The sequence below is a fragment of the Mobula hypostoma genome, chromosome 27 (genome assembly GCF_963921235.1).
Source record: "Mobula hypostoma chromosome 27, sMobHyp1.1, whole genome shotgun sequence".
NCBI lineage: Eukaryota > Metazoa > Chordata > Chondrichthyes > Myliobatiformes > Myliobatidae > Mobula > Mobula hypostoma.
In genome coordinates this window covers 39,479,160-39,497,353 of record NC_086123.1, presented here as the reverse complement: position 1 = coordinate 39,497,353, position 18,194 = coordinate 39,479,160, and the positions used below count along the sequence as shown (strand labels likewise).

At 45.4% G+C, this 18,194-nt stretch overlaps 1 protein-coding gene across 1 annotated transcript in view; it reads left to right on the top strand.

Annotated features, from left to right (window-relative positions):
* Positions 1-10,084: 10,084 nt before the first annotated feature.
* lrrc74b (leucine rich repeat containing 74B) overlaps positions 10,085-18,194 on the top strand; it is a gene marked incomplete at its 5' end in the record, with an annotated part of 145,369 nt that continues 137,259 nt past the window's right edge. Inside the window, 2 exons of the mRNA XM_063034369.1 lie at positions 10,085-10,227; positions 17,847-17,979. Coding sequence (XP_062890439.1) covers positions 10,085-10,227; positions 17,847-17,979 — 276 coding nt within the window. The remainder of the gene's footprint in view (positions 10,228-17,846; positions 17,980-18,194) is intronic.

The following is an 18,194-nucleotide window of genomic DNA, read 5'->3' as shown; positions in this document are numbered from 1 at the left end:
GGACATCCGGCATGTCTCGGGAAAGGACAACATCGTGGCGGATGCACTTTCCAGACCTACCATACAGGCCCTGTCCCAGGGGGTGGACTATGCAGCGCTGGCAGAGGCACAGCAGGCAGACGCTGAGATCCCCAGCTGCAGGACTGCAGTCTCCAGTTTGCAGCTCCAAGACCTCCCCGTAGGCCCAGGTGAGAGGACCCTACTATGTGACGTAGCTACTGGTCAACCCCGCCCTGTCGTCCCAGCAGCCTGGCACCGGCGGGTTTTCGAATCCATTCACAACTTAGCGCACCCCTCCATCAGGACAACCGTCCGGCTGGTCGCCAACAGGTTCGTGTGGCATGGGCTTTGTAAGCAGGTCAGTGAATGGGCCAAAACGTGCATGCAGTGCCAAACGGCCAAGGTGCAGCGGCACACCAAGGCTCTGACGCAGCAGTTCGAACCCACCCGCCGGAGGTTCGACTACATCCATGTGGATATCGTGGGGCCCCTGCCAGTGTCACGAGGAGCGCGGTACCTCCTAACTATGATAGACCAGTTCACCAGATGGCCAGAGGCAGTCCCGCTCACCGACACCACCTCCGAATCCTGCGCCCGAGCACTGATTGCAACCTGGGTAGCCCGTCGGGGTACGGGCCACATTACCTCCGACAGGGGCGCCCAGTTCACCTCCAGCCAGTGGTCGGCTATGGCCAGCCTTTTAGGATCGCAGCTACACCACACAACTGCCTACCACCCACAGTCGAACGGACTAGTGGAGCGTTTCCACCGTCACCTGAAGTCGGCTCTCATGGCCCGCCTGGAAGGGCCTAACTGGGTGGACGAGCTTCCCTGGGTCCTGCTCAGAATCCGCACAGCGCCCAAGGAAGATCTGCACACCTTGTCGGCCGAGTTGGTGTACGGCGCACCCCTGGTCGTCCCAGGAGAGTTCATACCAGCCGCAAGGGGGCAAGAGGAAGAACCCACAGCAGTCCTGGACAGACTACGGGAGAGGCTCGGTAACCTGGCCCCCATACCCACTTCACAGCACGGACAGAGCCCGACCTGCGTACCCAAAGACCTGCAGAATTGTAAGTTTCTTTTTGTATGATGGGGCGGACACCGGGCACCGCTACAGCGGCCCTACGAGGGGCCATTTAAGATGATCACGAACAACGGGTCCACGTTCGTGCTGGACATTGGGGGGAGAGAGGAGGTTTTCACGGTGGACCGACTCAAACCGGCCCATGTGGACTTGGCGCAGCCGGTCCAGACTCAGGCACTGCGGCGCAGGGGCAGACCCCCCAAACAGAGGCCAATCCAGACTGTAGACATTGGGGGAGGTATCGCCGGTTCTGGGGGGGGTTATGTGGTGACCCATTTTCTAGCACCCACGAACCGGCTCACGAAACAGCACGCGCAGACAGAGGGCCGGCCCCAAAAAGGGCGCTAGGCCATCTTCACCAGCAGGGGGAAAATCCTGCGCGCGGAAAGGGTCTGGGAATATGCATTCCCCACAGCTGTCCAGCAGGGAGGGCGGGAACAGGAAGGCTTTAAAGCAGGCCGCAAAGTTTGAATAAATCTCTTTATCGCAACTCCAGCTCACTGACTCCGTGTGGTTATTCTAGCGCTGTGTGTAGCACACCGCTACATACCAAAGTCAGCATGCTTTTATCATCTCATAAGTGAATCATGGAAAACACGGTTACTTCACTCAGTTACACGTAGGACTTGCTTGAAACAAAAGGGAAAATATTATGGCACAGCTTGAAGGTGGAGGAGAAGATGGCGGCGCGACGCAGCGCGCGCAGCCTCTCCGGTGAATGATATCTGTTATCTGTCAAGTAGGGTACTGTGCACAATTCTGATTTGATGGAGACAGATGTGAGAGGACGGAGGAACATCTGGAGAAACTTCTGAAATGCCCGCTTCTCTGCCACTGCTACTGTGTGGTCCGGAATCTCCGGAGCAGAAGGCCCCGAATCCTCGGCTTTGCTTGTTTCGGCGGCCAGGGCAAAGTTGAAGGCGCTTGGCAGAGGATGGCACTCAGGAGGCTGTATCAGAGGGGCTGGTTGGAGGCTCGAAGTTTTCGGATGGACGGACTCAGTGTTGGCTGTGGACGGGTGCTTCCAATGCATCAGCAGTTGTCGATGCCTGGAGGTTTATGGCAGGGAGTTTCTCCCTTTTGCCGTCTGCTATCAGGGACTCGGGAGTCGATCGGGACTTTGAGACTTTTTTTTACCGTGCCCATGGTCTGTTCTTTATCAAATTATGGTATTGCTTTGCACTGCTGTAATTATATGTTATAATTATGTAGTTCTGTCAGTGTTAGTCTTTGGATTGTCCTGTTTTTCTGTGATAATACTCTGGAGGAATATTGTATCATTTCTTACTGCATGTATGCATTTCTAAATGACAATAAACGAGGACTGAGTGTTCTCATAATCTAATCTAAAAAATTAGTAGTTGGAGCATCTGAGATATACAGTATAAAAAAAATAAATTACTGTCAATAGTGTAGATGCACTGTTTGCAATAGCATATCCATATAGACCAAAGGTATCAAAGTTTGATTTTCAGTCCATGGTGAAGAGGAAGCTAGAAAAGATGCAGCTGCTGAAAATCCAAAATAAAACCATAAATTACCAGAAACACTCAACAGGTCAGGCAACATCTCTGAGAAAAGGAACCAAGAAAATATTTCAGTTCTGAGATCCTTCATTGGCTGAAAAGTTCTATTGAATGGTCTCCCAACTGAAATATTAACTCTGTTTCTCTTTCTACAAACACAAATCAGTGTTTCTAGCATGCTTACACCATGTTAAAGTGGAGTCCTCTTAGCTGGGAAAAGAGTGATGGGCTCTGGGAAGGGAAAATCACAAGAGATGCCTTAATATTCAATGTTTCATCATCTAATGACTATTTGGCGACATTATGGTCGGAAGAAGAGAGCAAAATCAGGGATCATTGTAGGGATGCAGTGACTGCAAAATGACATACTTGTCAGTGAAGTTTAAAATCAACCGTAGCAAATATTTTAACCATTATTGCTTCATACTTGATAATCAGTAAATTGATTTCCTTAATGGAATCTGGGGGTACAGATCTGGGTTAGAAATCTTGTATTCAATAAGTTTACCTTAAACATCTGTGGGAAGTTCATGAGAGCACATTACACAAACATGAGGATATCTGCAGATGCTGGAAATTCAAGCAACACGCATAAAAAATGCTGGTGAACGTAGCAGGCCAGGCAGCATCTATAGGAAGAGATACAGTCGACGTTTGGAAGATTACGCTATTTTAGCTTGTAATGTTCCAGAAGTGCAGACCTACAGCACTGTAAGGCTTGCCTCCGCTGTACTAGTTCAAGCTCTCTGGATTTGGGTAAGTGATGTGTTCTTTTAAAGAAACTGAGTGCCTTAACATAGTTCACAATTCTTTGGTGCAGAGATTCTTTACATACAATTGTCACTTTCTAGGGTAAAACAATGTGGTAACATGTTGCAATAACTTTATTTTATGTAGTTTATATCTGCCTGGCTATTAACAACAGTAAGTACCTTTGCTAACCAAGAAAGTTGTCAAAGTTGGAGACCAACCACAGCTTCAGACAAGACCACCAGCAGGCTTGCTTGCCACAGCATCTGACTGGCAAGTTGATCTAGGCAAGGAATTAAAGGTCCCTGGCTGTATTTCTTCATCATCACTGAGCCCTGACATGGTCATTCTGTCAGAAACTTTGAAACAGGTGGTCACAGTGCCTTGGGAAGACTGGATTGAGGAGACATTTCAGTGAGATTTACCCCCAGGTTATTAAAGGAGGCAGAAGACAAGGTTGCTGGGCCCTTAACCAGTATTTTCGTGTCCCTTCTAGCCACAGGTAAGGTCCCAGAGGACTAGTGAGTGGCTAATGTTGTACCTCTGTTTAAGGAGAGAACAAGGGAAAATCCTGGAAACTATAGACTAGTGAGTCCCACATCAGTTTTAGGGAAATTGCAGCAGAAAATTCTTAGGGATAGGATATATGAGCATTTTCGAAGCCCATGGCCTAATCAGGGAGAGTCTGCATGGCTTTCTGCATGGCAGGTCGTGCCTTACCAACTTGGTTGAGTTTTTTGACAAGGTGACAAGAGGACCTGATGAAGTTAGGGCAATGGATGTTGTCTACATGGATTTCAGTAAGGTATTTGATGAAAGTCCCTCATGAGAGCCTAATCCAGAAGATTAAGGTGCATGGACTCTGCAACGAATTGGTTGTTTTAATTCAGAACTGGCTTGCACATAGAAGACAGAGGGTGGTGGTTACATAGAAACATAGAAATCTATACCACATAATAGGCCCTACATCCCACAATGTTGTGCTGACCATGTAACCTACTCTAGAAACTGCCTAGAATTTCCCTACCGCATAGCCCTGTATTTTTCTAAGCTCCATGTACCTATCTAAGAGTCTCTTAAAAGATCCTATTGTATCCACCTCTACCACCTTCACTGGCAGTGCATTCCACGCACCCACCACTCTCTGTGTGAGTAACTTACCTCTGACATCCCCTTTGCACCTACTTCCAAGCACCTTAAAACTATGCCCCCTCGTCTTAGCATCTGGCTATCCACATGATCAACGTCTCTCATCATCTTATACACCTTTCCAAGGACATCTCTCATCCTCTGTTGCTCTAAGGAGAAAAGGCCAAGTTCACTCAACCTATTCTCATAAGGCATGCTCTCTAATCCAGGAAACATCCCTGTAAACAACAGGAATTCTGCAGATGCTGGAAATTCAAGCAACACACATCAAAGTTGCTGGTGAACGCAGCAGGCCAAGCAGCATCTATAGGAAGAGGCGCAGTCGACGTTTCAGGCCGAGACCCTTCGTCAGGACTAACTGAAGGAAGAGTGAGTAAGGGATTTGAAAGCTGGAGGGGGAGGGGGAGATGCAAAATGATAGGAGAAGACAGGAGGGGGAGGGATAGAGCCGAGAGCTGGACAGGTGATAGGCAAAAGGGGATACGAGAGGATCATGGGACAGGAGGTCCGGGAAGAAAGACGGGGGGAGGGGGGGTGACCCAGAGGATGGGCAAGAGGTATATTCAGAGGGACAGAGGGAGAAAAAGGAGAGTGAGAGAAAGAATGTGTGCATAAAAATGAGTAACAGATGGGGTACGAGGGGGAGGTGGGGCCTAGCGGAAGTTAGAGAAGTCAATGTTCATGCCATCAGGTTGGAGGCTACCCATACGGAATATAAGGTGTTGTTCCTCCAACCTGAGTGTGGCTTCATCTTTACAGTAGAGGAGGCCGTGGATAGACATGTCAGAATGGGAATGGGATGTGGAATTAAAATGTGTGGCCACTGGGAGATCCTGCTTTCTCTGGCGGACAGAGCGTAGATGTTCAGCAAAGCGGTCTCCCAGTCTGCGTCGGGTCTCACCAATATATATATATCCTCTCGTATCCCCTTTTGCCTATCACCTGTCCAGCTCTCGGCTCTATCCCTCCCCCTCCTGTCTTCTCCTATCATTTTGCATCTCCCCCTCCCCCTCCAGCTTTCAAATCCCTTACTCACTCTTCCTTCAGTTAGTCCTGACGAAGGGTCTCGGCCTGAAACGTCGACTGCGCCTCTTCCTATAGATGCTGCTTGGCCTGCTGCGTTCACCAGCAACTTTGATGTGTGTTGCTTAAACATCCCTGTAAATCTCCTCTACACTCTCTATAGTATCCACATCCTTCCTGTAATGAACTGACCAGAGCTGAACACAGTACTTCAAGTGGGGTATAACTAAGGTCTAATATAGCATAACATTACCTCACAGTTCTTGAACTCAATTCCACAGTTGATGAAGGCCAACACACCATATGCCTTCTTAACAACCGCAGTGTTATGCTGAACCAGCCAAAAAGCAACTCAAAAACACCCAAACACTTATCCTTCCTACTTACACTATGTCCATATCCCTCCATCTTCCTTACATCCATGTGCCATGTGATTGAAGGGACTTATTCGAGCTGGAGGGTTGTAATTAGTGAAGTTCCACAGGGATCTGTGCTGAAAGCTCTACTGTTTGTGATGTATATAAATGAATTGGATGAAAATGTAGTGGGTGGGTTAGCAGACATCCCACCCTGCAAAAACTCATTTCAGGGAGGTAGCATCACCAATTTGTAGGAGACTCCCAGAACTTGCGGGAGACTCCCGGAACTTCTGGGAGAGGTGGGATGTCTGCAATACAGTAACTCCTTAGCAGCTAGCCAGCTAGTTTAATTAATGTTAGCTATGCTAATGAACGGATGACACCTGTTAAACTCACCTCAACATGTCTTTTACAGTCTTAACCCACCATGGGCAATAGAAAAGTCACTGTTGCAAACAGTGCAGCGAGCAACACTGTCATTATTTTGACCCCTATTATGCAGGGGTGAAGTACATTTTATATTTTCTTTTTTTGGAACACTCTGCCATGGCACGCTCGCTCTCTCTCTCTCACTCCCTCTAAAAAAAATCTATTTCCGGGATATCATATATAATTTCCGGGCGTCAGGGAGCCACTATCGATATGCGGAGACTCCCGGAACTTCTGGGAGAGGTGGGATGTCTGGGTTGGTAAATTTGCAGATGATATCAAGATTGGTGGAGTTGTTGATAGTGTAGAAGATTAGCAAAGAACTCATCACGATATAGATTAGTTGCAAATATGGGCTGAGAAATGGCAGATGGAGTTTAACAGACATCCCACCTCTCCCGGAAGATCCGGGGGTCTCCCGCATATCGATAGTGGCTCCCTGACGCCCGGAAATTATATATGATATCCCGGAAATAGATTTTTTTGAGAGGGAGAGGGAGAGGGAGAGCGAGCATCCTGATTGATCTCTCTTCGTGCTAAGAGTAGTCCCCAACCACAATATGATTTGGCGATATGAAACGATATGAGTCATTTGCACCTTTCCTCATTTCCTGTCACGCACTGTTGAACTTGAACGCACACGTCATTCATGTCAGCGCGGGAAAAAGATCAACACCTGGAGCTTGTAAATGACGGCGGGCTGAAAAGTATGTTTGACATAACATCTCTGCCGGTATTCTGGATCAAAGTCAAGGCTAAATATCCTGAGATAGCCACGAAAGCACTGAAAACGTTGCTTCCATTTCCAACATCATCTCGCTGCGAAGCGGAGTTTTCTGCAATGAATGCAACGAAAACTAAATTGCGGAATAGACTGGACATAAGGAACCCTCTTCGAGTATCGCTGTCTCCCCTCACCCCTCGATAGGACCGTGTTGTTTCAGGAAAACAAGCCCAGGGCTCGCACTGATTCAGCGATATTGGTGAGTTGCAATGATTTTATATGTTCATACGGGGAAAATATGCGCTGTGTGTTTATTATCCAAACGTTACTTAAAATGTTATGATGCTATTGACTTATCAATATTCTTGCGGACCGGCCGACTGGGGCGGGGGTGGTGGTTGTGATTAACCCCCCCCCCCGTCGGCCGGTCCGCAAGAATACTGTCAATATTAAACTGGTCTGCGATGCAAAAAATGTTGGGGACCCCTACTAAGTAGACTTATCAGTTTTCTCTGTGGGCGGGCTTTATAGCCGACCTCAAAAATAATGACAGTGTTGCTCGTTTGCAACAGTGACTTTTCTATTGCCCATGGTGGGTTAAAGTGTAAAAGACATATTGAGGTGAGTTTAACAGGTGTCATTACAGCTTAGCCAACGTTATTTAAACTAGGGGCTAACTGCTAAGGAGCTACACTATTGATGTCCCACGTGATGAGGCCAAACTCCCTGTAGACTTGCTTAAAGTTGTAATAGAATAAACTTTATAATATAATATATTTTAATGTCACATTTGCTGCAAATACCCAACTTGGATTACAGATTAAACAAAATCACTAAACAAAGTATTACATACTTGGAGGTCGACTGGGTGGGGGGGGGGGGGTGCTACCTCCCTGAAATGAATTTTTACAGGGTGGGATGTCTGGTTTAGCCCAGATAAATGTGAAGTGTTGCTGAGCAGAGAGATCTTGGGATCCAAGTTCAAAGTTCTTTGAAGTGGATACACAGGTTGATAAGGTGGTTAAGAAGGCTTATGGTTATGCTTGCTTTTATTAGTCGAGACATTGAGTTCAAAATTCAGAAGGTTATGTTACAATTTTATAAAAAGCTGGTTAGGCCACATCTGGAGTATTGTGTACACCTCTGGTCACCCCACTATAGGAAGGATGTTGGGGCTTTGGAGAGGATGAGAAGAGGTTTATCTGGATGCTGTCTTGTTTAGAGGGCATGTGCTATCATAAGAGGCTGGATAAACTTGGAGTGATTTCACTGGAACATCATAGGCTGAGGGGAGGTCTGATTGGGGTTTACAAGATTATGAGAGGCACAGACAGAGTGAACAGAGAGTATCTAATCATAGTCATAGTCATAGTCATACTTTATTGATCCTAGGGGGAAATTAGTTTTTGTTACAGTTGCACCATAAATAATAAATAGTAATATGTAAATTATGCCAGTAAATTATGAAATAAGTCCAGGACCAGCCTATCGGCACAGGGTGTCTGACCCTCCAAGGGAGGAGTTGTAAAGTTTGATGGCCACAGGCAGGAATGACTTCCTATGACGCTCTGTACTACATCTTGGAGGAATGAGTCTCTGGCTGAATGTACTCCTGTGCCCACCCAGTACATTATGTAGTGGATGGGAGACATTGACCAAGATGGCATGCAACTTAGACAGCATCCTCTTTTCAGACACCGTCGTGAGAGAGTCCAGTTCCATCCCCACAACATCCCCGGCCTTTCGAATAAGTTTGTTGATTCTGTTGGTGTCTGCCACCCTCAGCCTGCTGCCCCAGCACACAACAGCAAACATGATAGCACTGGCCACCACAGACTCGTAGAACATCCTCAGCATCGTCCGGCAGATATTAAAGGACCTCAGTCTTCTCAGGAAATAGAAACGGCTCTGACCCTTCTTGTAGACAGCCTCAGTGTTCTTTGACCAGTCCAGTTTATTGTCAATATGTATCCCCAGGTATTTGTAATCCTCCACCATGTAATCATCCCTCTAATACCAGAGGGATGAGTTTTTGTTTACTCAGAGAGTCATGGATGCCTGGAATGCGCTGCCTGATATGGTGGTCGGGCAAATACATTAGAGGCTTTTAAGAGATGTTTGGGTAGGCACATGAATGTAGGGAAAATGGAGGGATATGGACATGGTAGAGGTAGGAAGGATTTGTGTTTGGGTGTTTTTGATTTGCTTTTTGGCTGGTTTGGCACAACGTTGTGGGCCCAATGACCTGTTCACATGCTGTACTATTCTGTGTTTTGTTTTATACCAGGAGCTAGTACAGCAGTGCCAGAGACAGGGGTGTAAGGGCATGATGCAAGCCTACAGAGGTGGGCTGTAGAGGTTCTAGCAAATCTACTCTCTCCTTGGCATTACAGGGACTGCAAAGAGAAGAGCTATCAGGACCATCACAGAGGCTACTGAGTGAGCCTCCAGATGGTTATGGATCAAGAAGTGTGACTCATAGACTAATGCAGCTGGGACACAAGCCAGGGCCTGAACAACCCTCGCTGGGACGTCTGGGCGAGGGTGACTTATGTTGAAAGATCCAAAACACCTGATGACACTAGGTTACATCACTGATGATGTGCCCCAGCACATCCCAGGATATATCTCAACATCATGGTGCTGAAGCTTTTATTTGATTATACAACATAACTCTGAGATGTTAGAGCCAATGCTATCACAACTTCCAAATTGGCTAACGAGTGGTAAAGTTTTCTGAGAGATGTGATTCCATTACTTCCTGCTGGAAAATGCATAGCAGTTGGGAATAGTACTGGATTACAGTCCAACAGCCCATATTATCAAACAGACTGGCCACAACTAGGGCCTTAATTCCAAGGTAAGTTAAGTGAATTTTTGGAGCATCCATGGAGTGCAAATTGAAGTGAATAATACATTTATATGTTGCTATTGTAAGGGGATTGACATTCTAACCACAATTGACATTAGCTTAAATAAAGCCAAGACACACTTTAGTGTTGTATGTCAAATTTACTCATCTGCTTTGATTTTCTTTCAGAAGGTACAAGTACCTATGATGCTACAGGGAAGGCTCAGTATAAGCAGGCATGCGAAATGTATGGAGTAGTACCAATCTCCTATTTTTTGCGGAATATGAACAGTTCGGAGCTGTCTCTAATGCATTATGGACTTGGACCAAAGGTTAGACCAACTTTTATACATTTATTAGAAAGAACTTTTCCACTGATTTTACTGGCAGTGGATAAGTTCATCACTTAAATAAGTTTCTGGATTTTAAATGGAATTTCGATTTCTGCTGTGACACTGGCCAGCAGTGGTTATATTTGCTGAAATGTTTATCAAATATTGTTTTCATACTCTGAGGTGGAAATTAAACAGAATTTTAGGCTTTACCTCTTCCTGGCTAGCAGCCTCATCTTGTTACAATCTAGACTCATTTACCTTTTCCTCCTCGAAGTTATTCTTTCTCAAGATGTTGAAGACCCCATGTCTGCTGGTATTATCTTCTTTCAGGGTTTAAAATTTAACAGACCTGCTTACTAATTCTGTACTTGGGACAGAAGTTTGTTCTTGGGCATGTCCATTTTTAAAATTGGTTGGAAATCAAAATGTTTTAGTGTTTAGAGGTTGCTGTATGTCTCTGTACTTAAGTCACTGAAAGTTAACTTGCAAGTACACCAGGTCTTTAGAGCAAGAAGATTTGCATGCAACAGCAGAGAGGACATTATTCAATATATAGAGTCCGCATGAGAATGAATATGAAAAATCATGTTTGCATCTATCTAGCACTGTCTAGAGAAGGATATACTTGTGAAGAGAGAAGGTTTACCTTGGGACAGTGAGTTTGTTGTATGAGAAGCGTTTAAGCTTCGGTCCATCTACTCTGTTCCAAACTATTAATCTAACTACTCCTATTGACCTGCATCAGGACCATAGACCTCCATACCCCTCCCATCCATAAATTTCTCTTCCCCCTCAGATTCCACTTAAACATTTCACCTTTCACGTTTAACCCATGGCCTCTAGTTCCATTCTCACCCAACCTCAGTGGAAAAAAATCCGCTTGCATTTACTCTTTCTATGACCCCTCATAATTTTGTATACCTCCTCTCATTCTCCTATGCTCCAGGAATAAAGTCCTAACTTGTTCAACCTTTCCCTATAAGGTAGGTCCCTAGATTTTTAGATAAGAGAATCAAAAGGTTAGTGTACAAAGTACTGAGGTACAGGATCAAACATATTCTTTTTGAATGGTTGGGAGGCCAGGATTGACTGGTTATTCCCCTCTTGTTTTCATCATTTATATTATTTCTTGTGCTAAATGCAAATTATAATTGTGGCTGATATTATACTCACTTTCATTATTAGGTTCTGTGATGAATGGATATTGTTTTTACATAACCTAGGTCAAAAATCTAAGTGTCTATTTTACCAATGAAAAAAAATGCAAGAAGTAGCCAACATGCTATTCATTTTATAGAAAAGCATGTTAACTTTATTTTTCTTGTGTTCTTCTTCATAGATGCTGAAAACCTGTTATCTACTTCTAACATCTCCTGTTTTATTTTATATTTTTAAGTACTTTGTTTTTGTAACCCTCATTAATTTTTTTCATCTTCCTCCTCTTAAAGTCGTTGAACATAGAACATAGAAAACCTACAGCACAGTACAGGCCCTTCAGCCCACAAAGCTGTGCCGAACGTGTTCTTACCTTAGAACTAGCTAGGCTTACCCATAGCCCTCTATTTTTCTGAGCTCCATGTACCTATCCTGGAGTCTCTTAAAAGACCCTATCGTTTCCGCCTCCACCGCCGTCACCGGCAGCCCATTCCACGCACGCACCACTCTCTGCGTAAAAAACTTACTCCTGATATCTCCTCTGTACCTACTTCCAAGCACCTTAAAACTATGCCCTCGTGTGCTAGCCGTTTCGGCCCTGGGAAAAAGCCTCTGACTATCCACACGATCAATGCTTTTCCTTATCTTGTACACCCCTATCAGGTCACCTCTCATGAACGGCTACCTTCCCATTGCTCTCACATCCATCATCATGAAATGTTTTGAGAGGCTCGTTATGAGGCACATAAAGAGCCTGCTGCCCCCTTCACTGGACCCCCTGCAGTTCGTGTATCATCCCAACCGCTCAACAGATGACGCCATCGCCACCACCCTCCACCTGGCCCTCACCCACCTGGACAAAAAAGACACATACGTTCAAATGCTGTTCATGAACTTCAGTTCAGCATTCAACACAATCATTCCCTCAGCACCTGATTGGAAAGCTGAAATTGCTGGGCCTGAACATCTCCCTCTGCAACCGGATCCTAGACTTCCTGACTGGGAGACCTCAGTCAGTCTGGATTGGGAGCAGCATCTCCAACGCCATCACACTGAACACGGGGGCCCCCCAGGGCTGTGTGCTCAGTACACTGCTGTTCACTCTGCTGACCCACGACCGTGCTGCAACACACAGCTCAAACCACATCATCAAGTTCGCCAATGACACGACCGTGGTAGGTCTCGTCAGCAAGAGCGACGAGTCAGCGTACATAGAGGGGGTGCAGCGGCTGACAGACTGGTGCAGAGCCAACAACCTGTCTCTGAATGCGAACAAAACAAAAGAAATGGTTGTTGACTTCAGGAGAGCACGGAGTGATCACTCTCAGCTGAACATTGATGACTTCTCTGTTGAGATCGTTAAGAGCACCAAATTCTTGGTGTTCACCTGGCGGAGGATCTCACCTGGTCCCTCCACACCAGCTCAATAGCCAAGAAAGCCCAGCAGCGTCTCTACTTTAAGTGAAGGCTGAGAAAAGTCCTTCTCCCACCCCCCCATCCTCACCACATTCTGCAGAGGATGTATTGAGAGCATCCTGAGCAGCTGCATCACTGCCTGGTTCGGGAATTGCACCGTCTCAGATTGCAAGACCCTGCAGTGGATAGTGAAGTCAGCTGAGAAGATCATCGGGGTCTCTCTTCCCGGTATTACAGACATTTACACCACACGCTGCACCTGCAAAACTAACAATATTGTGAAGGACCCCATGCACCCCTCACACAAACTCTTCTCCCTCCTGCCATCTGGGAAAAGGTACCGAAGCATTCAGGCTCTCACGACCAGACTGTGCAACAGCTCCTTCCCCAAACCATCAGACTCCTCAATACTCAAAATCTAGATTGACGTCTACATCATTTATTATTTTATTGTAATTTGTCCTCTACTGTGCCTATTGTCTTGTTTATTAATTATTGTACTACTCTGCACTGTTTTGTGCACTTTATGTAGTCCTGTGCAGGTCTAGTGTAGTTTTTGTGTTGTTTCATGCAGCACTAGGATCCCGGAGGAATGTTTTTTTCATTTTTACTATGTGCTGTACCAGCAGCTTATGGTCGAAATGACAATAAACTTGACTTGTCTTGAGAAACTGCCATGTTCACTCAACCTATTCTCATAGGGCATGCTTCCCAACCCAGACTACATCCTTGTAAATCTCCTCTGCATCCTTTCTATGGTTTCCACATTCTTCCTTCAGTGAGGCAACCAGAAATGAGCACAGTACTCCAAGTAGGGTCTGACCAAGGTCCTATATAGCAGCAACATTACTTCTTGGCTCTTAAACTCAATCCCACGATTGATGAAGGTCAATGCACCGTATGCCTTCTTAACCACAGAGTCAACCTGTGCTGCAGCTTTGAGTGCCCTATGGACTTGGACCCCAAGATCCCTTTCATCCTCTACACTGCCAAGAGTCTTGCCATTAATTCTATATTCTGCCATCATATTTGACCTACCAAAATGAACCACCTCACACTTATCTGGGTTGAACGCCATCTGCCACTGCTCAGCCCAGTTTTGCATCCTATCAATGTCCCGCTGTAACCTGTGACAGCTCTCCAAACTATCCACAACACCCCCAACCTTTGTGTCATCAGCAAATTTACTAACCCATCCCTCCACTTCCTCATCAATGTCATTTATAAAAATCACAAAGAGTAAGGGTTCCAGAACAGATCCCTGAGGCACACCACTGGTCACTGGCCTCCATGCAGAATATGACCTGTCTACAACCACTCTTTGCCTTCTGTGGGCAAGCCAGTTCTGGATCCACGAAGCAATGTCCCCTTGGATCCCATGCCTCCTTACTTTCTCAGTAAGCCTTGCATGGGGTACCTTATCAAATGCCTTGCTGAAATCCATATACACTACATCTACTGCTCTTCCATCATCAATGTGTTTAGTTACATCCTCAAAAAATTCAATCAGGTTTGTAAGGCACGACCAGCCCTTGACAAAACCATGCTGACTATTCCTAATCATATTATACGTCTCCAAATGTTCATAAGTCCTGCCTCTCAGGAGCTTCTCCATCAACTTACCAATGACTGAAGTAAGACTCACTGATCTATAATTTCCTGGGCTATCTCTACTCCCTTTCTTGAATAAGGGAACAACACCCGCAACCCTCCAAACCTCCGGAACCTCTCCCATCCCCATTGATGATGCAAAGATCATCGCCAGAGGCTCAGCAATCTCCTCCCTTGACTCCCACAGTAGCCTGGGGTACATCCCGTCCGGTCCCGGCACCTTATCCAACTTGATGCTTTCCAAAAGCTCCAGCATATACTCTTTCGTAATATCTACATGCTCATTTTTCAGTCCGCTACAAGTCATCACTACAATCACCAAGATCCTTTTCCATGGTTAATACTGAAGTAAAGTATTCATTAAGTACCTCTGCTATTTCCTCCGGTTCCATACATACTTTCGCACTGTCACACCTGATAGGTCCTATTCTTTCATGTCTTATCCTCTTGCTCTTCACATACTTGTAGAATGCCTTGGGGTTTTCCTTAATCCTGCCTGCCAAGGCCTTGTCATGGCCCCTTGTAACTCTCCTAATTTCCTTCTTAAGCTCCTTCCTGTTAGCCTTAACTCTAACATTACCTAGCTCTCTGAACCTTTCGTAAGCTCTTCTTTTCTTCTTGACTAGATTTACTACAGCTTTTGTACACCACAATTCCTGTACCCTACCATAACTTCCCTGTCTCATTGGAACATACCTATGCAGAACTCCACACAAATATCCCCTGAACATTTGCCACATTTCTTCCCTACTTTTCCCTGAGAATATCTTTTCCTAATTTTTAAGATTCCAAGTTCCTGCCTGATAGTCTCATAATTCCCCTTACTCCAATTAAATGCTTTTCTGACTTGTCTGTTCCTATCTCTCTCCAATGCTATTGTAAAGGAGATAGAATTATGATCACTATCTCCAAAATGCTCTCCCACTGAGCGACCTGACACCTGACCAGGTTCATTTCCCAATACCAAATCAAGTACAGTCTCTCCTCTTGTAGGCTTATCTACATATTGTGTCAAGAAACCTTCCTGAACACACCTAACAAACTCCACCCCATCTAAACCCCTCACTCTCGGGAGATGCCAATCAATATTTGGGAAATTAAAATCTCCCACCACAACAACCCTGTTATTATTACTCCTTTCCAGAATCTCTCTCCCTATCTGCTCCTCGATGTCCCTGTTACTATTGGGTGGTCTTTAAAAAACACCCAGTAGAGTTATTGACCCCTTCCTGTTCCTAACTTCCACCCACAGAGACTCTGTAGACAACCCCTCTCCAAGACTTCCTCCTTTCTGCAGCTGTGAAGTGAGAAGATTAACAGCACTCCAATTGACAATCCGTTTCATGTCATGGTCCGGTCCATCGGCCCTTGCTCCAGGTTTTCCTGTCTACCCTGTTACTGTTCCTGTTGAGCACTAATTGAGGCAGCTGATTCTCGTTGGGGCTGGCTGCATAAATACCTCCAGAGACCTGTGTGGCTGTTGGATTGTTCTTGTCCTTACTCCTTGTATCCCTTCCCCTGCCTTCTGTTTCCTCGCCTGAAGTCTTGTCTTGCCGGTAACTCTCGCCTTGCCTGAAGTTCTTGTCTCACCTTGCATTGCCTGAAGCCTTGCCTTGTCTTGCTGGTAACTCTCGCCTCGTCTCGCCTGAAGTCTTGTCCTGGAGCCACCCTGTACCTAGCTCCCTTCCTGTCCCTTGCCTCCGCCGGGTAAGTCAGGCTGTCTTGCCGTTACCCTATGGTTAATTCTGTCCCTTCCTGCCCCTTGCCTCCGTTGGGTAAGCCAGGCCATCTTGCCATTACCCTGCGGTTGGTTCTGTCCCTTCCTGTCCCTTGCCTCCGTTGGGTAAGCCAGGCCGTCTTGCCGTTATCCTACGGTTAGTTCTGTCCCTTCCTGTCCCTTGCCTCGGTCAGGTGCATATCCGCGCCCTGCCTAGTTGATCCACGCCCTGCCCAGGAGTACTGCGCCCTACCCAGGAGTACCGCGCTCTGCCCAGGAGGAGCTTCAAGACCCCAAGCCTCGAGCCCCGCCCCAAGCCAAGCTTCAAGACTCCAAGCCTCAAGCCTCTAGTCTCAAGCCCGGGCTCCTAGCTCTCTTGTCCAGTCCTGTTCCGGGTTCCCGGTTTTCATGTCCATATCCTAGCCCTCACCCTGCATCCTAGTCCTGTCCCTAGTACTTCAGTATCTGTGTCTTGCACTTGGGTCCATTCCCTGCCACCTCCTTATGACATTTCATTGCTCTTGTGGAAATAGGGTATACAGTGACAAATATGCAGCTGCCATCAGATGATCATCTACAATAAGCAGAAAAGCTGATGAATAGCTGCAAAAAGCTATCATCGTGCCAAATAATTGTCAATTCAATTTTTGACAGTACAATGGTCTGTTAATACTATTAGAACATTAGCTTAGATTTTGATCTCAAAATTCTGAAATTGATCTTAACGGCAATGTTTTCTAGCTCTGATTGGCATCATGGCTGTTATTCTCCAAAGTCACTTGCATGCATTTTTACATACTTGTGCAAGCCCTTGTATATTGCAATATCTATTTCTAAAATTTAGAGGAATTGGCTCTAACTATTTATTTCCCTAAAATATTTTAAATGAATGTATATTCAGCAAGTCCCCAAGATATCCAATAAAGTCAAGGCTCCTCCATCCAGTACTTTGTTCCTATTGTATTTCAGCAATGTCATTCTTCAGTACATAAGTGGAGAGTGAAATGATTGTTACTCCAGATCCAAAGCATGCAGCATAAAAAACCACAATAAATATAAATACGTCAAATTAGCTTATGTAAATAGACTGATTGTATGTACTTAAAGTGACTCCAAGTGCAGGAATATCTGTACATAAGGTAACTCTGACAGGAAATGATAAAGTGGTGGTGGTGGGAAGGGACAGTGTGGTGGAGTGGGTTAATGGGTGGAGGTGTTGATCAGCCAGATCACTGTAACAGTAACTGTTTTTGAGTTTGATGGTCAAACTCAAAAATGGGTGCTCTGCTGTTATGCCTCTTTCCTGATGGAATTGGGGCAGAGTCAATGAGAAGGGTGGGTGGGATCCTTCACAATATTGCTGGCCTTTTACTGGCACATTTCTGTATATATGTCTGTGATGGCTGGTGCCAATGATGTGTTGGGCAGTTTTAGCTACCTGTTGTAGAGCCTTCCTGCCACCACAGTGTAGTTCAAGTCCTTAAACTGGTGTTAGTCTTCCTGCAGTAAACTGCATACCAATGAGAAAACAGCATCTTCAGAGAGGTCAAATCTTTCGTATGAACAGTTTATTTTGAGAACAAAACAAGTCTGTATTCCACAAGAAAAAGATCTTAACCTCGATTCACGCTCCAGCTTCTAGTTTTCTCAGCCTGTCAGCTTTAGACTACTAATGATTCATTCTTTAAAGTTTTTTTTTGTATTTTATTGTTTTCAGGGAGCCAAAGCTATTTCCGTTTCTCTGATAACCAACACCACAGTTGTAAAGTTGAATTTGAAGGATAACTGGCTGGAGGCTGCAGGTGCCAAAGCAATTGCAGAGATGCTGAAGGAGAACTGTTACATTGCAGGTTAACCATTTTTATGTATCAAATTCATTCTGCAGAGTGGTATGATACTGCTTCTTGATATGTCGGTTCACCATTCATATTGTGTCCAAGTAGGAATTGTGTTTATGAGAAAGGGAGAAGAGAAAAGGGTGGAAAGGAAATTACTGGATAATTTTTGAAACCAAAATAGGTAACCTTATTTCACCTTTGTGACTATCCCTTCCACTTATTCTTAA